Source organism: Lolium rigidum, chromosome 3 (assembly GCF_022539505.1).
Source record: "Lolium rigidum isolate FL_2022 chromosome 3, APGP_CSIRO_Lrig_0.1, whole genome shotgun sequence".
Lineage (NCBI taxonomy): Eukaryota > Viridiplantae > Streptophyta > Magnoliopsida > Poales > Poaceae > Lolium > Lolium rigidum.
Window position 1 is genome coordinate 109,417,977 of NC_061510.1, and position 22,321 is coordinate 109,440,297.

At 44.2% G+C, this 22,321-nt stretch overlaps 1 protein-coding gene across 4 annotated transcripts; it reads right to left on the minus strand.

Annotated features, from left to right (window-relative positions):
- Window positions 1–17,369: 17,369 nt before the first annotated feature.
- LOC124697979 (auxin response factor 23-like) lies at window positions 17,370–22,021 on the minus strand. Of its 4 annotated transcripts, none has more exons than XM_047230506.1 (5): window positions 21,820–22,021; window positions 18,670–18,838; window positions 18,523–18,567; window positions 17,674–17,780; window positions 17,370–17,530 (listed from the first exon to the last, which is right to left on the minus strand). In XM_047230506.1, the coding sequence occupies exons 1-4, from the start codon at window positions 21,946–21,948 to the stop codon at window positions 17,731–17,733; spliced, it is 393 nt and encodes a 130-aa protein (XP_047086462.1). In that variant the 5' UTR covers window positions 21,949–22,021; the 3' UTR covers window positions 17,370–17,530; window positions 17,674–17,730. The 4 variants fall into 4 exon arrangements, 3 of the variants coding, with proteins under 3 accessions (XP_047086462.1, XP_047086463.1, XP_047086461.1); XM_047230507.1 differs by having other exon boundaries at window positions 17,661–17,780; XM_047230505.1 differs by having other exon boundaries at window positions 17,643–17,780.
- Window positions 22,022–22,321: the final 300 nt, after the last annotated feature.

Sequence of the window (22,321 nt, forward strand, 5' to 3'; positions counted from 1 at the left end):
CCTGCTAGCTCAACGCGATAACAGAGAACCACCATCTAAATCCGCTGCCTCGACATTCGGGCGCCACGTCGAAGCCGAAGTCCAACATGCACCCACAAATGTTCAGCCGATGACCGCCACAAATAGATAGAGATGTCCATCATCGAAGCATTCGGAAGGGGACAACCATGCTCAGCATATCGCGTGCCTCCACACCTAGACTTGCCGTGTTTTAGACTACTCATAGTGGAAGTAACATAGCTAGCTAGTAATATAGTATTACATGCAATGACAACTAAGCATTTTGGTGACATGACAAGTTATTAATTGAAAAGAGGGTTGTGGACTTGTGGTAACTAGCTATGTTACCATTATATCACACATTTCAATGTTCATGTTACTACTCTACCCCCTCCTTTCTAAAATACTCTACTTTTAGCCATGAAATTTGTTCTGAAATAATCTGTAAAATTCTAGCTTTTGATCAACAAAAACACGGAAAACAAAGTGATTTTGTTCTCTTTATTGGATGTTATTTTACTTTCAGTATAACTTAGATTGGTTGTTAACATATCTAAGTATACTCTCTTAAAAAAACATATCTAAGTAGTATATCAGTAAATGCAATACCAATTTATCTTTTTTAAATATAAAGTAAATCAGAATGAAGTCTTAGAGCATCTCCAGCTGTTGGGGCTCCCTAGGCCAACATCCGGTGCTAAATAGCGCCGGATGGATGTAATTTTTGGCCTAGGGAGGCCCATTTTCCCAGCCGCGAGCCCAGGATGGAGGAAAATATTTTGACGTAATACAGCGAATTCAGATAAAATTGGGCGAAGCTCGTTCAAACATAAGCGAAATTTAATGATATTTAACATATAGAGGCGAGTTCATACATTCATACATATATTTGCATTCAGCGATGGGATAACTTAAACTTAAACTAAAACCGGCCTTCTACATACCGAAATGGCGGTAGAAGGCCGTGTAGTCCGCGCCGTCGTCGTCGTCGCTCAAGCCGGCGGCGTCCTGGGGCGGCGCTGAAAGGACACGGATGTCGCCTAGAGGGGGGGTGAATAGGCGATTTAAAACTTTTACGAGATGGGCTTAACAAATGCGGAATAAAACTAGCGTTTACTTTGTCAAGCCCAAAGCCTATATACTATTGTTCACCTATGTGCACCAACAACTTATTCTAAGCAATGGTTCACCTATGTGCACCAACAACTTATGCTAAGCAATACAAGGAAGTATGTGATAGCAAGATATATATAACTTCAAGCACGATGGCTATCACAAGGTAAAGTGCATAAGTAAAGAGCTCGGGTATAGAGATAACCGAGGCACGCGGGAGACGATGATTTATCCCGGAGTTCACACTCTTGCGAGTGCTAATCTCCGGTGGAGAGGTGCGGTTGCTTAGTGCTCCCGAACGCCACAAGAGGCTCACCTTGAGGTGTGGTTGCTCGATGCACACCAACGCCACAAAGGCCTCACCCCAAGATGCGGTACTCACACCACACACCGAACGCCACGAAGGCGCCTCACCTAAATCTCCGGTGACCCTCGCCACAAAGGCCTAGGTCACGGTTCCACTAAGGGATTTCCTTCGAGGCGGAAACCGGGCCTTACACAAAGATTGGGGCACACATCCACAACTTAATTGGAGGCTCCCAACAAATCGCCACAAAGGCCTAGAATCCGTCTAGGGTTCCAAGAACCCAAGAGTAACAACTTTCTTGCTTTCACCTCCACGAATCACCGTGGAGAACTCAAACCGATGCACCAAATGCAATGGCAAGAACACCACAAAGATGCTCAAGTCCTTCTCTCTCAAATTCCAACAAAGCTACAAAAGCTATTGGGGGAATAAGAGAGGAAGAACAAAGGAATTCACAAAGAACACCAAGATCAAGATCTAGAGAGTTCCACTCACAAAGAGATGGATTTGATTGGTAGAAATGTAGATCTAGATCTCCTCTTCCTTTTCCCTCAAATGGATTCAAGAATCATTGGAGGAGTAGAGGGATGTGGAAAGCTCTCAAGGTCAACAATGGTGGAGAGCCAAAGGAGGAAGAAGAAGTGGGGAGAAAGAGGAGGAAGAAAGCCTTAAATAGGGGTCTTAGATTTCTGCCCGTTGGGGCCAAAATCGCGACAGGCCGGCAGTGCCGGCCTTGTTCCACCGGTAGTGCCGGGGTGGCCGGCAGTGCTGGCCTTTTTCCACCGGCAGTGCCGGCCCGGCGGCAGTGCCGGGGTGTTCCCGGCGGCAGTTCCGGCCCCCTAGTTTTTTGTCAAACACCCGATACGAAAACCTCAAGAACTTTTGCATCCGGACTCCGATTTTGATGATCTTGGGCTCGTTTCGAAGCTAGTAACAAGCTCTACAAGATCATGCAGGGAACCATCATATTCCAGCAAAGTAGGATAGAAACAAATGGATAAAGGTTTTACCTATCTATAAACAGCAAACCGGTAAAACCTCCAATATGGAAAATGCAACAACTTGAGTTAGGAAACTCGGATATAGGTGAAACCAATTTTGTTGTAAAGAAGATGATAAGAGCTACCCCACAAAGAGTGAAAAGATTAAGAACAAGTGGGGTAGGTTTTTCTATGTATTTTAGAGTGAAACCTATCAATACGAGAAACCGAGAAAAACTCCAATATCGAAAACGCAACAAGTGATTCATGCGGAATCCGTTTTCGATGAACTAGAGCTTGTCATGAGAATAAGCACAAGCTCTAAAACACCATATGGATAAGATCCAAATAACAACCAAGAAAGATGATGCAAGGATGCAAAGGTTTGAGCTCTCCGAAGGATACGATCGAGTTACTCACTCGAGAGCCCTCTTGATAGTACGGCAACTAAACTATAAACCGGTCTCCAACTACACCATGAGACCGGTGAGAAAGAAACCCTATCAAGAGCAAACCTTAACCTTGAGCATTCCACTTGAGCTTGATGATGACGATCTTGACCGCAACAAGATGGAACACCTTTCTTGATTGTGCTTGCTTGACGAAGTCTTGTGGATTGCTCCCCCATAATCCACCATGGGAGAGCTTCTTAAACTTGCACTTCATTTCTTCATGGCAAGCTTCAAGCATATGATCTCTTCGAGTTGACTCATCTTGAACTTGCACTTCATTTCTTCATGGCAAGCTTCAAGCATATGATCTCTTCGAGTTGACTCATCTTGAACTTGCACTTCATTTCTTCATGGCAAGCTTCAAGCATATGATCTCTTCGAGTTTGGCTCATCTTGAACTTGCACTTCATTTCTTAATTCTTCATCATGTCGATGTCTTGAAGTAACTTGAGGGCTCACTTCATCTTCATCTTCAAGACATACTTGACACTTGATATCCTTCATCAATTTCTTCTTATTGCAACCTTGAAGCCAACATATGGTTCAAGCATTGCCTATGGACAACACCTACAAATATAACTCAATGCAAACATTAGTCCATAGGGATTGTCATTAATTACCAAAACCACACATGGGGCTCCATGCACTTTCAATCTCCCCCATTTTGGTAATTGATGACAATCTCTTTGAGAGGGTTTATATAAGGAATTTAAGTAACAAACAAGTTGAATATATATAGAGCAAACTCCCCCATAATATATGCATGTGTGAATGATCTTGACTTTCATTGCATATATTGGCATTCAAATCCTAGTGGAGTTTCCTCTAAATATTCAACTATGCAAAGCAACAAGATGCAATGCAATAAAGGCACATGCTTAAGCACAAAGCAAAGACATAGCCAAATTCCCTTAAACCCTCCAAACTTCTCCCCCATTGGCACCAATTGCCGAAATGGGTGAAAAATTTAGAAGGCTAAAATAGTGAGAGTTCCTTCATAGCGTGTGCATTTCTCATAATTTGAGTGGAATCAAATGCACGTATCCAATGACGAATATTCGGAAGGAATCACACTAGATAGGATCGAAGATTGCACAAAGATAATAAAGACAAGAAGCTTCAACAAATGAAGCAAGCAACCAAATGAACCACAAAGAAGATACCAAAAGAAAGATAGATATTATTATAAGATCAAGAAGATTGCTATAAATAATATGAGGAAGCTCCCCAAGGTTTGTGCACAAAACTAGACAAATTGCATTGGAGTATAAAGTGCACAAACATGGAATCATCACTCCCATAATATCATTCAAAACAAAAGATACCAAGTGAATCAAATTTTAATGATCACCACAAAATAGTGCCTTAAATAAAATGAGGAAGCTCCCCAAGGTACATGCATAAATTAAAATGTTGCATTTGAATACAATATGCATAACATGGAATCCTCACTCCCTCATTACCATTTAAAACACAAACATTTGCAATAGATCACAGATAGAAAAATAATCTTAACACTTGCAACAAACAAATAGTTGAGCAACAAGAAAGAGGCACCATAATAAAAAAGGCTCAACCAAGAGGATATGTGAAAGGTATGATAAAGCATATTATAAGATTATTACAAGGATGAGCAAAAAGCATCATCATAGTCTTCAATGAATTATATTGCTTAGCATGACCAATCAACACGCAATAAATAAATAAGATATCAAAAGGAGATGTATCATCTCTTATGTGTATAAGTTTCTCTAAGTGGGCAATATCACAAAGATATTTATCCACAAAGAAACATGCACACACAAAATAGATACGCAAGAAATATAGAATGATATCCAACATGAAGTCATGCAATATACCAATAAGAATTTTTGCTTAAAAGCATGGCCAAAGGCTCAATTTTATCTTATTGTACATTCATGAACTTCAACCACAAACACATCAAAGACATCACAAATATCAACAAGGGAAAGAAGATAGTTGGGATACTTTGAGAGGAGCAACAAGTATCGCAAAGAAAGAATACCAAAACAAATAACTCAATTTGCACTTTCATCAATATTGCACATGTGATAGGTTTGAGGAATTGATATGCAATAAAATTGCTAGATAGGCATAGTCGGGATGGATGAATCATGAGCATGATTTTATATACTTCCCAACATATGTGCTCATCTCAATTTACTCACATTTGCAATAAAGAGGTTTCATTAAAAACTTTGCAAGAAGCATAATATTTGCAAATCAAGAGATTCATGCCAAGATGCAACCACATGGTTGGATGCTAGAACAATATGCATGAGAAGATACTTGTTACCGAGATAGCATTGGTGAGGATGTAGTAGATATGTGTTCGTTGACCATCCTAGCTTGCCTCAAGTTACCATTGAGTCACCACTTCTCCCCAAGAGTGAGACAAGCATCCAATGCATATCCATTGTACCTAACACAAAGGTAAGTACAAAATGGTCCCCAAACTAATTGGGTCCGAAGTAGTTAGACACACTACAACATATGGGATAAACTCCACAATACTATGTGCATATAGATATGAAATTGAATTTCATGCACATCTTAGCCAAATTAGGATTTGATGGAGTTTACCCTATATATTGGATTAAAGAAAGTAACACATGCCATACGATATACATATATTAAATATGCATGCACAATACTTTCAAGAACCAAAGGAAGATACAATTTGGACAAAACACGAAATAAATCAAGAGACAATGGTTGTCCAAATTATATCAAAGAATCAAATCAACACTAGATTGATTCCAAAGACTTATTTCATTATAAGAAACTAATTAAACCTAAACACAAAGGAATGAGATAACCAACTCCCAAGAGAGCAAGGTTCCAACGAATAAACCAAACCCTCGAAACTTTTTATGATGGCACAAAGTATCAAAAAGAAAGTTTATGTCTCCCAAAACCAAACTTTTGATAATGATCAAGAGATGTTAAGCATTCTAACAAAAATAGGAGAGCTCCCCAAGATTAGTGCATTATCTAGGATTTTGCATATGAATACTAAATGCACAAAACTAGGATCATCACGCTACCTATATCTACTAAAATGCTAAGAAAGTTTGAATAGACAAATTATATCCATAAGATGCAAGGAAGACACATGGGAGTCAAAGCACAACACATTCATGGCAATAAATAAGACAATTTAAACACAAGAGCCAATGTAAATATGATCAATAAATTTCTACCCAATAATTTATTACCACTTGTCCTAGGACAAGAGGTATTAGGAAATATTTCCCGGTGGTAGTTTGTAAGTATACATAAGATCATATTTACAATGAATAGGCGGCTCGAACCCTGGCCAGCGTCGCCGGCGTGTGGCGACGTCGGCCGGTAGATGTCGTCGTAGCTGCTCTCCTCGAGCTTGATCACCTCCCTAGGCGCGGCGTTCCTTCCCGCGGCTGGTGCGGTGGCGCGGGCGGCGAGTTGCCGCGCGGCGGCCAGGTCCAGCAGCCGCCGCTGCTGCCCCGCCTCCTGGTGCTCCCAGTCCCGCCTGGACCACTCCAGTGCGGCGTCGATGGGGAGGCTGTTGTCGGCGGGCACCAGGTCCTTCAGCGAACTGGCGATCACCTCCGCCACCGCGGCATCTTCCGCGTGCTTGGCCTCCTCCTCGGCGAGCTGGTTGGCGGCGGTGGCCTCCTTCTTCGATGACTTCCTCTTCCGCCCGCGCTACAGAGAGGAGGGTTGGTCGCGGATGACGAGGGCGCCGCTGCTGCGCCCTCTGGTCGGCGGTGGAGACGCCGGTTCCTTTTTGATGAAGACCGGTGTCGACGGAGCGCCGGCTCCTTCTTGACGAAGACCGGTGTCGATCCGCCATGTGGATGAGCCGCCCCTCCCATTGGTGGGAGAGAGCGGCGGCCGAAGCCATTGTTGGCCGCGCCGTCGTTCGCCATTGTTTGATCGCCGCTGGTTCGTTCGAGATCGGGGAAGATTTGGGGAAGGTGAGCGAGGTGAATGCGGGGCAGACGCGGTAGTTCGGCGATAAATAGAGGTAGGCGCGCGTGATACCGAGGTGACGACATTAACTCGCCGCGTGGAAGCTACGCGTCCGGCGAATACTGAGCGGCGGCAGGCTTTTACAGCGCGCGGAAGACGATGCGATGAGGACGATGATCGGTGTCTCTCGCCGACAAGTTGGGGCCAAATGCCGCGCGAGAAGTTTCCTCGGTGTTTCCCGCACTTTCATTTCGTCCGGAGTCCCCGAGCACTCCCCGGGGGGCGGGGATGGCTTGGGCTCTCCGGACGGATGAAAGGCCTAATCTGGACGAAAACGAGGAACGATTGAGCTGTTTTCGTCCATCCAGATGACAAAACGCGGTCGTGTGGGCCTTTGTCGGGGAGACGGGCTGGGATGCTCCCGAGTAGCATTGTTTTCCGCCCTACCGTTATAAGTGGTTGGGTTAGGAGTCTCGTTCGTTGAATTGTCATAAAACTGCCTCGTATAGCCGGTGCTTCCATGCACGGTTCCTATTCGCATCTAGGTTTTTTTTACGCCGCCGCAGCTATCGCCGAGGTTTACAGCGACCAGGGATGCCGAAGCCTCACCCGGAAATCACGCCGTACCCGGATTTCATCATCGACGCCGCCGGGATCGGCTTCGTGGCGGGCTGCATATCTGGCACCCTTTACCACTTCATCAAGGGCCTCTACAACTCGCCCAATGGCCGGCGCATCGCCGCCGGTGCTCAGGCTGTCCGCATAAACGCGCCCCGCCTTGCCAGCGGTGGAGCCGCCTATCTCGCCGTCGCAGAAACCTTCCGCTACGCGATGATCTCGGCGCGCAAGAAAGACGACATCTGGAGCTACGTCCTTCCCGGGTTCGCCGCCGGCGCCTGCGTGCCAGTCGGTCGTGGACCTCGCGCCGTCGGCATCTCCGCGATCGGGGGTCTGTGCGCTGCCACCGCAGTGTACGTGCCAAGCTTCTGCATCAGACGACGCGTCCGCTATCCTTCGAGGCCCCCATTGGAAGATCCCGGCGTGACCCCACCCTCGGTCGTCGACTCTATTCCTACCGAGTCGGTGAGGGATGTTGATCTTCGATGCACCCAGCACATTTAGTTCCTCGATCGATTTCTGGAAAAAGATGTAAGTACTGCTACTTTGATTCCTGAAAAATATGATTTTAGAGGCTTGAAACCCTTACGAATGTAGGGGTGGATTGTTAGACATTATGGACCAGCTCACACAACTAAACGCTGAAAAATCTATGCTCTGTCCATTTGAAACAATGTTATAACAGGGGACATTTTTGTCGCAAGTTATCCTCAAATCCAGGTCTTCGTTACCGTGCAAAACACACCCAGTAAAATGGAGCACACGGAGTAGAAAATTGCCATTCATTTCATATTTCATATTAGTTGTCGTAGATTTGAATGTATCTATAAATAAAATGTGTCTACCCGCTTTATAATATAGGTATGTTGATTGCCTTCGATCCGTGATATAGCCTTTTGTTTTGATGAGCGAGGCTGCTAACTGGGGGTCGCTGTTTTATGAGTAAAATCTGAATTAAACCTTGAATTCATAGGGGTTGTTGAGATTGAACCCTGAACTATTAATCCCAGGAATAAGAACCCCAAATTTACGATTCCCGGTCTAAGATGACATTTTAGGTAGTTGCCAACAACGGTAGGATTGCTCACCGTGGCCAATGTCTTCTCATCATCTCTCTAAGAGACGTCAATGGCCCACATGCTCTCCACGATAGGACGATAGCTCATCGGCGATGACAGCCGCCCTAACTATGAGAAACAACACGACGGCCCCATACCAGCAGCGGCGAAGCTTCCCATCCGAGCAACAGATCAGCGGCGCTCCCCGTCCATAGCAGCATCAGCGCCTGTCCGCCCTACTCGCTGCTGTGTTGCATCTAGCGCTCTGGGGCTGAGGTCGCCGGCGTCGCCCCGGTTCTCCGGCCAGCCGGTTCGGCGCTGTGCTCGAACTGGGGCCGCACGCAAAACACTCGCTCCGACCGTGTCATGGTCGTCGTGCTCGACGCGGAGAAGCCCATCGGTGGTTGCACCGTACGTGCTTGTTTATCTGCGAACTTGGAGCTTCTCTTTGAGTTTTTTTCATATGTCGCTGCCAAATTCATAGACTTTGTGGTCTGCCTCGGTGAACTGATGATGGCGACATTCGTGCTGATCCTCAATACGAGCCTGTACTGGGACGACGGCGAGATGCAGGGGCACCCCGTGGGCCAAGTTGTTCGGCAACATCGACGGCATGCTCTTCGATCAGAGGCGATGCCCTACTCTAGTTCGAGTTCGAGGCACGCGTGTTTCACAGCGCGTCCTTGAAGCGTAACACTGCGACGCCAGGGCCGGTACGTCGTACGGACACAGCCAGCACGGCGCGGGCAACCTCGTCGGGAACGCTGATGTCCAAGGCAAGTTTCACGGCAAGGTGTCCGACATGGCTCTGCACGCGCACCTAGCCATGTACAAAGTGGGCACGAGGTGAGAACCTACTGATTGTTGATGGTGAGCATGCTCACAGCAGCCGTGCAATATGCTTGGAAGTGCACCAGCAAGCTGGAGGCTCCTCTGTGCTCTTGGACGAGCTCAACATGTGCATGCCATGGAGACTACGCTCTGGCAGGAGCTCTACAGGGAGGCACCGTGAGGCTCCTCAGCGATGGCGACGACTTCAACGGCGAGTCATCAGCGTTCCAGCCACGCAACAACAAGGCGCCAGCTCCCGCTCGTGTTCACCAGCGGGTTCGGGTTGGCGACAGGAGCAACAAGGTGGCGGTGTGCGAGAGCCGGTGCGCACCTAGCAGGAACTTCGTTAACGCCGGCATGGTCCTGAGTATGTTAGAGATTAACCAATCCCAGCGTTGACTTAGAAACGTCAGCGAATCCGGTCTACAAACGAGAGCATAGCAAGTAACGGCCGGGAATAGTGAGTTTGGGGTGCTGATTTCAGGAATTAGGAGTTCAGGATTTGATCTGAACACCCTCTACAGATTTAAGGTTTATTTCAGACTTTACTCCTGTTTTATCTTAGCAGAGTAGCATAAAAACGTTTCAAAGCTACAATTATGGAAAGAGGTGGATACAGGCACGCATTTAGCAAAAGATTTCGTTGGTTTTGTCTGATGATTCAGTTTTTTTTTTTGTGTGGCTATACGAATGAAGAATCTAGAAATAGCAATCCACTTACAACTGTATGTCTGTGGACATGCAAAGCAAGCTCTATATCAAGGCACATGAAGGTCTGAAAGGAAGGCATTCTTAAAGAAAATGTACCTTCAGTCTTCGAAACTTTGAATAGATGATATAAAGAGAAAACCCAGAGTGGGATCTGGAAACAGTGAAATTTGTTTTATTTCAGTTGATGAATCAGTGAACAAATCATCCATGTATTCGTATGGTTTATGTTCATCTCGGTATACTGATAACCCATTTTACAATTTACCGAGATGAACATAAACCATACGAATACATGGATGATTTGTTCACTGATTCATACGAATAAAGGGGCGGAGCCAGGATTTGAATATAGGGGGGGCGAGAAAAATAATAACCTCACAAGGCGATTTTTTTAGGAACTTGTCTTTCATATACACGAAAGACTACGCTCACCTTCCACAATGCTATATTTCTGAAAATCTATAGCACTATATTGAGAAATTTGACCTCACTATGAAAGAGCCCCTGAGTTCCCTTTGGGCCCAATGTTGCAAGGTAGCAGAACAAGCCATTCCCAAGATTGCATTCATATGAAAGTATAACAATATATGTATGGCGACACAAGGAAAACTGTATTTCTATAAGTAGCTTAAATTTATAGTTGGGATCATGTTACTGAATTAGGAATGCTATGTTTATCTGCAAGCAGGTATCTTTCAATTCATCTTTGAGGGATAAGAAAATTGAGATGTCCTCACAAAATTAAATTGAAATGAAGACACCTCCAGCTAATAAAATTGTAGTTTCATATGAAAGTGCACTAATTCATCAAACTAGTATGTTTAATTTATCAGAAAGACTCAGCAGTAGCTAGCTTATGTATACCGTGTACATCAAATACTTACGGATATAGTCTCGTAGCATGCTGCGGACGTCTTAGCACTGGCGAGGCGGCGACCATGTCCATATCCCCGATCGTAGACTCATGGATGCTCATGGATCCTCGTCGTCAGCGGTCTACTCATCGGGGTGCGGCGGCAGCGGCAGCCGCAGGTGCCCTAGCACTGCTAGGCTAGCAGCGTGGGAGCCGCAGGTGTGGGCTTGGATCAATCGATCAATCTAATGATCGGGGATAGGAACCATTTGTCTGGCCAAAACAGAACTAGAGGCCAGGCCACGATGGCCTAATCATATTTAGATGGCCTTCTGGGCTTCGTCGTTTGCTGCACGACATGCTCAAAATATTAAACTGGGCTAATCAACTAATACCTATGGTCATTAGTGCATGTATAGGCGTATACTACTACCAAGGCCCGCTGTAAATCCTTGGGGGGGGGGGGGGGGACGAACCATTGGGGGGGGGGGTCTAGCCCCTGCTCGCCCCCCTCCCTCCGCCCCTGCTTTCGTCGTATGTCTCCGCGGCACCATGGATGTAACCGCACAACACAATATGGGATGTTGGCAAGGATGAAGGTAAGAGGAATCCGGGGGCAACATCATCACCTGAGGAGGGAGCTACGGGTGTGACCTGGAGGTGGAGGGGATGGAAGACATTGTCGCAATGGCGACATGTTGTGACAGATGGGGAGAAAGAGATGAGAAATATCTTGCCGACCCAACTGAGTTATGCGGTCATTGAAGAATTTGAGGACCGCGGTGAGCAACCAGAGCAAGTCCACCCAACCGACGTACGCTGCACTCAACACGCCAACACGTGAGGCCAAAAAAAGAATGAAATGTGGAAGACCAAAATCGCAAGAAGCAATCCAATGCAAAACGATCCAAACTATTATGGGAGCTTAGAACTCTTTAGGATATTCATCCGTATAAACGCATGCACACACAACCTATCACTACGAGCGGTCGGCGGGTCACTACAGGCACCTCACTATCGATGGTAACATCACCTACCACTGAGAAAAATCCACTTCATGAGATAGGATTTGATCCCTGATGTATCCAATACAAGTTGGTTCTCAATTATAAAGTTGGATTGATTGATGCAAAGGCTCGTGTACAAACAATCCGGTAGTAGAACACGGCACATTTACAGTGCGAGATTGTTTGAAAACCCATTATTCGTTCAACATTACAACAATAAAAAAAACAAGGCGTCCATTTTTTCCATTTAGTACGTCACTGCAATGAGAGAGAGAGAATATCACTAGTAATATTAAATGGTAGAAATTTGTAGCATTGTTTTTCTTTCTATACGCCGATTGGTTTAGAGCGGTATCTTTCAAACTCTTTTGTAATCTATAGTGTTAACAACAAGTTATCATTTTGTAAAAGATAATGTTGGCATGACGGCTGTAATCTGTCTGTTGTCGTCACTACTTCACCACTACTGAACGTGTGGCTGCGTACCCGGTGGTTTGCCGAGTAGGGTATGTTTGGTTTACAGACGATGCCGACTCTACCAATGATTTGGCTCCCCCGTTGGATTTGGCTTTCGTTTGGAAGGATGCCAAAATATTGGTTCGCCCAACACGCATTCGATTCTTCAGTGTGGTTTTCACCAATGCGTGGAGCTCGGAGGGTCCATGACCATAGATCGTTTGCCAAAAAAGTTGGCAGCCTGGGTCTCCCGCGGTAGGTCTGAGGCTCCCGTACAGTAATATTAATTTAATCGATAAGTACTCCAGATTAATAACATGCACGTCATGTCTTGTCACAGAGAGGCATATGAATTGATCATGGGCCAGTTTAATTCTGCTTAAGAAGTCGTGTAAGTTCTAACTGAAGTGCTACTCCCTCCATCTTCCGAAAGTTATCTTAGATTTTTTTAAAATTTAAATGTTCTAGACAGTCCCTAGTATGTAGATATATCTAAATTTAAACAAATCTCATACAAATTTCATGGGACAGAGGGAGTATTTAACTAGAGTTGTTTTAACAGGTGCTTCCATTTTCTAATGTCTGCCAACTCCGCAAGCCAAACGAAGGCCTAGCGATTTTGCCAAAATTTCGGCTAGTGTAGCATGGATACAATCCAAACAACAATGACTTGCCAATATTTTGGTTGGGCTAGTTAGGGCTCAAACAAAACGCACCCTAAAACCAAGAGCACTCAGCCCATATGATCTTCTCTGACTCCCACCAGAAGAACATTCGGCAAAACAAAAATACAAATCATACGTCGAGTATTTTCAAGATCATACTCGGCAAGAACAAACAATATACTCGGCAACAAAGAAACATACACTTGACAAAATTGCCATACTCGGCAATCATTTACACGCATGTCTATTTTTTGCTGCGCTTGACAGCTTCGCGACGGCTGCCGCTCTTTTCAACCGTCCACTAACAGACACTCGGCAAACAATTAGACATTTTCCCGTCATATTTTCCACATGAACTTTTCATGTTTGCTGAGTTCCCTACTCGGAAAAAAATTGAGTATTTTCCTGCCACATTTTTCATGCGAACTTTCATGTTTGCCGAATGCCCTACTCAACAAACTTTCTACATTTTTTCTCGCCCTTTTCTGAGCGCAGCCTTTCATTCCCATCTGAATTGTTTGCCGAGTACATATATAAAACATTTCGGTAAATATGCCTTTTTGTCTTCCAACCCTATCTTTTCTTCCACTCTTTTTTTTCGCCCTTTCCTTTCCCGCCACTTTCTCCCGCTCCTTATACTCCCATGACACTATATAACATGAGGACTCTATGGTTCATGCTATATTTTCCACACCAAAAATCCTTTAGCCTCACCGTGCTCTTTCTATTTGTCGAGTATAAATCATCTGGTTGAGACTGTGTATATCTAGTCGGGGCATGTGATATCTACATGGCCTTCACGAGCCTCGGTTGGATGTATCAAGTTTGAACCATATGTTTTGTTGCACCTATATTTTGGGTGATCTCTCTATTCTTCGAACACAAATCATCTGGAACAAATTAAATATATCTAGTCGGGGCATGTAATATCCTACATGGAGTAGGCTTGTTACCCGTGTTCATTTGGTGTTCGTTTGGTGCCCGAACATGTATGCATCAATGCGTCTTTTATGTGTTACTCATCATATCATTGGCCTCATACTAGCCTATAAATCTATTGTCGGGTAAAAACTTCAACACATGATGGTTGGGTTAGCTATCGAGGGCATGTAATTGGTCCTAGACTCCTAGTAGTTATCTTTCCCGCTCATGTTTGTTCCATCTCCAAAGAATCATATCCTAGGTTATTTTTGTGTTATTTTACAAGTCCCCATAAATTAAAAAGAGATTGAACTAATTCTACTCACAAATCGAGGACCACTCCTTAAAATAATAGAATTACAAAAGTTTTATTGAACCACGAAATATAGACACATTGACATGTAAAAAACCATCTGGAAGTAGTATCTGCAAAAAAAATCAAGTTGAGAAGATGAGAATTGCCCAAGAACTTGACAGTAATTTCCTTTTATGTTCGGTTTTTTCTAGAAACCTTGGTGTTTGATCAATATAGAGCTTCGACTCACCGAAAGTGGCTAGTGATACCCAATTATTGAAAAATAAAAAACTATTTCAAAATTTTATTTCTTTACATGTACATATTATGTTGATACTTGTACAAAATTTTGAAGCAAAACATGATCGTATCTGGTTTACACAAAAATTAAAAAATGTCAAAAATAACAATAATGATTGGAGCGCACTGTTCAAAGAAATATAAATTTCTATTTTCTATTTTCTCTCTTTTGTGTAGGCCATATATAGTCATATTTTGCCTCAAAAAATTACATGCATAAGTATCAATTAATATGTACCTACGTGAATTATTTCAATTTTTCTAAAACTTTTACATAGCATTTTTTCAAATATTAAAAAGGTTCTTCAGAGACCCATGTCTATCAACTCCAGGCCGTTCGGCTCATTCACAAAAAAAAAACATCATTGTTCACAACGGTATGAAGTCGTGAACAAATGATGGCTAAAGAAGTGCTATGTTGATAACTAGTTTCAGAATCTGGCACATCACGCGTCCCGTTGGCTACATGAGTTATCACGACTTCCATCCATTCCAAAATAATAAAAATGCTTGGTGTTATCTATGTCAAATTTCTCTAAGTTTGACCAAAAATTTGAAAAATATGCTAACATATATACAACGCCAAACCTATATAGTACATATTAGATTAGTGTTGTTGATAACTTGATATAGTTTTCTGTAAATTTGGATGAGTTTAAGTTAAGACAAACTTAAAGTCATTGTATTTTGTAGAGGAAATATTAACCTGTAAAGTACACGAAACATAAACAGGGCGACGAGGGAGGCGTACGAATATCGGTCTGATATACTCCCTCCTGCTCATTTGTCCGTTCTCTACAAAAATCTACTTAAAAAATGTGTATAATATAAAAATACAGTTCATGAAAATTCTAAAAATATTATTGTTTTATTGTATATGTTTATATTTGGGACTGTCTAATCTTCATCCAGCTGATTTTGCAATTCGGCATAAGTCACATTTATCCCTTTTAATGGTATTCATTTACTCATGCAATCCCTCCCGCTTCAATCCTCAATCCGGCCAGTCCAGAGATTTTAAAAAGTCAAACTGTTCATTCTGGTTAGTCTGGGTTTTTTCCCAATCGTCATTAACCCCAGCTACCGATTGTTGGAGATATGCCCAAGAGGCAATAATAAAAGTGGTTATTATATATATATATATATATCTTTATGTTTATGATAAATGTTTATATACCATGCTATAATTGTATTAACCGAAACATTGATACATGTGTGATATGTAAACAACAAAGAGTCCCTAGTATGCCTCTTAACTAGCTTGTTGATTAATGGATGATTAGTTTCATAATCATGAACATTGGATGTTATTAATAACAAGGTTATTTCATTGTATGAATGATGTAATGGACACACCCAATTAAGCATAGCATAAGATCTCGTCATTAAGTTATTTGCTATAAGCTTTCGATACATAGTTACCTAGTCCTTATGACCATGAGATCATGTAAATCACTTATACCGGAAAGGTACTTTGATTACACCAAACGCCACTTTGCGTAAATGGGTGGTTATATGACGGATAGATATACTCCGGGCCCTCTCGGTGGAATGTCGTCTAATGTCTTGCAAGCATATGAATAAGTTCATAAGAGACCACATACCACGAGTACGAGTAAAGAGTACTTGTCGGGAGACGAGGTTGAACAAGGTATAGAGTGATACCGATGATCAAACCTCGGACAAGTAAAATATCGCGTGACAAAGGGAATTGGTATCGTATGTGAATGGTTCATTCGATCACTAAAGTCATCGTTGAATATGTGGGAGCCATTATGGATCTCCAGATCCCGCTATTTGTTATTGGTCGGAGTGAGTACTCAACCATGTCCGCATAGTTCGCGAACCGTAGGGTGACACACTTAAAGTTGGATGTTGAAATGGTAGAACTTGAATATGGAATGGAGTTCGAATATTTGTTCGGAGTCCCGGATGAGATCCCGGACATCACGAGGACTTCCGGAATGGTCCGGAGAATAAGATTCATATATACGATGTCATTTTATGTGAATTAAAATGATGCTGAAGGTTCTATGGAAGGTTCTAGAAGGTTCTAGAAAAGTCCGGAAGAAACCACCAAGGAAGGTGGAGTCCCGGAGGGACTCCACCTCCATGGCCGGTCAACCCTAGCGGGGGAGGAGTCCCAAGTGGACTCCCCCTATGGGGGCCGGCCACCCCCTCCATGGAAGGTGGAACTCCCACTTCTAGTGGGAGTCCTCGCTTGGGTAGGTTTCCTATCATATGGAAGGTTTTGGGTTCAGGTCTTATTCGGAGACTTGTAGTCCAACACTTGGGGCTTCCACCTATATAATGAGGGGCCAAGGGGAGGGGGCCGGCCACCCTAAGACCACAAGTTGGCCGCACCCCCAAGTGGCCGGCCACCCCCCCCCAAACCCTAGCCGCCCCCCTCTCCTCCATAGCTCCCGCGTGCTTAAGCGAAGCTCCGCCGGAGTTCTCCACCGCCACCGACACCACGCCGTCGTGCTTGTCGGATTCAAGAGGAGCTACTACTTCCGCTGCCCGCCGGAACGGGAGGTGGACGTCGTCTTCATCAACAACCGAACGTGTGGCCGAGTACGGAGGTGCTGCCCGTTCGTGGCGCCGTGATCAAGATCTTCTACGCGCTTTTGCAAGCGGCAAGTGAACGTCTACCGCAGCAACAAGAGCCTCATCTTGTAGGCTTTGGAATCTCTTCAAGGGTGAGACTCGATAATCCCCTCGTTGCTACCGTCTTCTAGATTGCATCTTGGCTTGGATTGCGTGTTCGCGGTAGGAAATTTTTGTTTTCTATGCAACGTTATCCTACACCGATCATTTGAGCTGGGCTTTTTGCGCACATGGACTGAAAGTAGCCGTTACTGTCAACCTTGTTTGAGCCTTATACACATAAACAGGGAAAGTGCTTCTTCTATTTCTTGGCATGTTCTATCAATTCCACGTCAGTATCTCTTTTTCTCCTCACGCAAAGACGCCTGGAACAAGCGACAACTGCACACAGGAAAATGATATCAGGATCAGAAAGAATAAAGAGAGAAAGATCTGCACAACAAGAAATAGACCCACATAAGGGATCCACAATGGAGGGAATGGAGAAACCTACAACAAAATGAAGAAGTACCAGATGGGCAAACCTTTGGACCTCATACACTCTTGCACAGGCATGTTACCCCTTCTCCTTCTCCTTTCCACTACCTCTCTCTTTCTTGATCAATCATGTACCTCTCCCATTTGTCTTGATCTGCAAAAAAATTCTCAATGGTATTAGCAAGTATAAAAAGACATCCTTCGGTGTAAGGAAACCCCTAGCCCAGGCATGTTAGCTTTCATAAGTACAACATCAAGTTGAAGAGATTACAGAATAGGCTACCTAATGAAAAATGGGCAGGTAGCCATGAACTAAAACTACATTGGATACTAATATCACTAAGACTGAAGCCTATCTACAAACAAAAATAAAGTGACCACTGGAGAAATATATGAGAAACTGAAAACTGCAGTACAGAGTGCGGGTGACTCTACAATCAGCGCAGCTTAGCCCTGAGAGTAACAAAGAAACATAGAGTAGCATGGTGGTGTGGCGTACACGTGATGACTGATATGTCTCAACTTCTTCAACAGTCAAGCCTGAACCGATGTGACAAAAACATGGTTGACAGTGCAAGGTGCTTCCACTGGTACGAGTATACATTTAAGCGGATGTGTACTACATCATGCTTCTAAGCAAAAAAGGGGGGGGGGGGAGCTAGGATCCCGGTCATACATAATTTCTAATTGCAAGCAGTTTACCTACAGTACAGTGCACGACCTTGATCTAAATAGCAGTTGAAACAAGGGTTTGCTTCACTACTACAAACAAACATGCATGTGCACCAAGCGAAAAAGTAGACTTCCTAGTCATTGTAAAGTTTTTCATGAGCATGCACCAAGCAAAGTGACACATGTTCTTCTAGACATAGTAAAGTAAGTTATCAAATGATCACCTCTAAAGATGTGAGCTATTGTGTCGAAGGCTGACGGCTCATATCCTGATAAAATAGGCCAATGCAAAGACCATAACCAAACAGAAACAACATATACAGGAAACCTACAACAACAAAAAATCAAAGTCAAAGATTCAAAGGCCTAACCTGTGGTGGAAAAGCATTCATCTGAGTGGCGGCGCCGCACTGAAAAACCACCATGTGTGCTTGTGTCCGAGGCTGTCAATGTCTTGCATAAAGAGTGCACACATGACCTCATTGGCAGAGCCCATGGTGTAGCAGATACCTCCTCAGTAAAACTATTATCCACTTGCTCCTAGAAACCCAACAAGCAAATAAAGCCTCTAAGAACGCGCAAACCAAGAGCACATAAATAAAGTAGTGTAACTTGAAACTGAAGAGTGAGCTAAAAATGATAGATAAAACTAAGCTAAACAATGATAGACTGGTCTAAAAAATGCTAGCCACATGAATTATAGACTTGTATGAAAATGATATGACTGACCTAAACAATGAAAAGAGATTAACTGGGAAGAATGAAACTAAAACACCAAAACCGAACAATGCGACAAACGGAGAAGACCAAAAAATACGACGGAGATTGATAGACTGAAAATGAGTGACAGAGAACAGGAGATGGAGAATGAGAAAATGAAAGTAAAACTAGAAAATAATGACTAAAGCTTTAAGGACACGAAGAAGAATTACCACTGAATAATGAGAGAAACCGGTAAAAATAAGAAATAAGCAAATAAGGATTGATACCGAGAAGAATGAGGAAATACAAGCAAGAAGGTCAGAACTAATACTAAGACTGAAGAAAGAATCAAAGAAACAAGACACATAGTGGAAGAAGAGATAAGAAAGAATGATAAAAAGGGACATAAAACAAATAAGGACTGAAAAATGAAGAAACTGAGCAGAACGAGGAAATAAGACAAAGAAGGACACATAAACTGAGGTAAATGAAAAAAGACTGAGCAAGGAGAGTGGAATAATGAAGAAAAACTGAAGAAGTTAAAAAACTAATACTAAGACTGAAGAAAGAATCAAAGAAACAAGGCAAAGAGTGAAAGAGAAAGAATGTCGGAGATTTAAAAAGGACATAACACAAATAAGGACTAAAGAATGAAGAAACTGTGCAGAATGGCGAAATAAGAGAAAGGACAGAGATTAAAAAATGACGTAACACAAAGAAAAATGAGAGAAACTGACAACACCAGTGCACCTGAAGGTCAGTATGCACCAGCATGATTGCAAGCACGAGTGATGGCCACACTTTGCTATGTCCGTGGTTATTGCTCAGTTATCCATGTATGCTTAGCCTGTGATTCAGTCACCAAGAATCTGCGAACCATCCAGAAGCTTGATCTGAACAACTTAACAACATCTGGAGATATATGAGCTTCACCACTCAAACAAAGCATGCCAAGTAGTTGAATCAACATTGGACGATTAAAAATAACTTGAATAAATTGAGGCACAAGATATTGGAATGGACGAGCGATGTTTGACAAACTAAAACTTATGCTTTAGCTGACAATAGACACTAAGAAACAAAGAAAACTAACACCTAGACAGATTGAGAAAATCATGTATTTATTATGAAAATAAATTATAAAATGATGTAAGAACTAAGGTGAAGGACAAATGCCAACCCAGGTCTGCATAAAAGTGTTTTATATTCCGTAAGCCGAAGAAAATTGTTTTGCATTCCATAAATTGCATAAAACTGATAAAACAACACAAATGCCAACCCAGGTCTGCTCATAGGTAAAATATAAATTATGAAATGATCTTTAAATTCCCTAAAGCTGGATAAGATTGATAAAACAACACATAAGAGACTCAGGTCAGCTCATAGGTAAATGCTCACCCGAGTTTGCTCATAGGTAAATAGAAATGATAAAATGATGTTTTCCATTCTCTAAAGCTGGATAAAACTGTTAAAAACACATAAGCAACCCAGGTCTTCTCATAGGTAAATAAGCGTGTAAACTACATACATGTGCACAAGAAAACACATTATTTAATTTTAAAACAAAAGTGTGAAAACACACATGACATGTACAACCAGAGGTCGAAGCAAACAACTAGCGCGGCAACAACTAATGTAGACCATCGATAATAAATACATGTACCACTCTTTATAAATTCATTGAGGTGCCTCACACTGTGACTAGCAGGACATTAAAATAGTACAGTAACAAATTAGAGCTACAAACTCCACTTCCAGCAGCGAGAACAACTCAGGGTGTGTTTGGTAGCCCGGGGCTACTCAGAAATTCTCCTCCCAACCAAGAATTGAAGGCGATCCCGTGTTTGTTAGCCCGGCTCGGGCCACCTCCACACTGCTGAGGGGATACGAAAAAGGGCTCAGAGCCGGGTCGAAGAGCGAAGCCCAAATCGAGCTTCGCTGGTCATCCGGGATGAGGTGATCCCGCAAAACACTGTAGCACTGGCCCGCCCCACCCCCAGACCCCCACCCGCAGCGTCATTCCCCCCCCCCCCCCACGCCTCCTCTCTCTTCCCGTGTGTCGCCAACCGCCGCCCGACCCTGGATGCCGCCCACCCCTGGACGCCCCCCCCCCCGCCGCCGCCGAACCACCGGCGGCCAGACGCGCCTAGCAGATCGCGCGTCGGCCCTTCCTCCTCCCGCGCCTCAGCAGGTCCCGCGTCGGCGCCCCACGGCCCTCCTCCTCCTCGCGCCACCAGGCCGGCTCCAAGCGCCGCCAGGCCAGCACCAAGCGCCGCCGCCTCGTGCCGCCAAGACGGCTCCAAGCCCCTTCTCCTCGCGCTGCCACGCCGGCTCCGGGCCCCTCTTCCTCGCGCCCGACGGCGGCCGCCACGCCGGAGCTTGCACGGTGGGGTGCTTGGTTGAACAAAGGACCTGATTGCTTTTTAATTTTCTGTTCAGGGACTTTTGTGTAAAATTTATTGGCTCAACACGACCTCAACTCATACAACCGCCAAACAACTTCTTGCCTCAGCATGGGTGAACACACCCGACCCACCAAACGCACGGTAAAATCTGACTTCAGCTTGTATAGGGTGAGAAAGTCTCGGTGGGGAAAGACAATCTGAGTAGGACCGACCTACCAAACACACCCTCAATGTTTGCCACTGTACTGCATGTCAAACTAGAGTTCGGTCAGTGAAGAGTGGTAGCTGCTTGTGGAAAGCGTTAATTGGAGCGCACGAGGAGCATACAACAAATGACTAAATGAGCCGCCCCCGACAGCAAACACCGTCGTTGCGAGGCAATGAGAGATAGAGGGGACGAATCGAGAAACATACCCGACCAGCCGATGCCGCTAGCTCCTCCCGGTTCCCAAATCCGGTGGCTGCCCGATAGCAGCTTTGCCATGGAAGAGCCCGCCGTGGCCTCGGCCTCCTACTCTCTTCGGTGACAGATCTTACACTCATACTTGCTCCAATCGCAGATCATCCCAACTCCTTGCTCCGGTGGTGTTCCTTGGTGCCTCCGCCTAGGCGCCTGCCTCTCTCTCCCTTACAGAGACGCGAGAAAGGGGAATGAGAAAAGGCAGAGAGAAAAGGAAACCAGGCTTAGCTGAACCAAAACTTAAAGGGATTTCTATTTTCGTGCCCTCGGTTCCTTAGTTGTGCTCAGTTTTCCCCAGCCCCTTAGTTTTTCCTCAGTTTTACCCTAGCCTTTGTCTGAAGACCCACAGAAGGAGCTCAGACGGAAGGAATCCGTTTATTTGGACGTTCTGTGCTGATGTGTTGCGCCGCGTCGTCTGTGGGGCCGCGTCGCGTGGGGCTGGTAGAAAGGGACCGC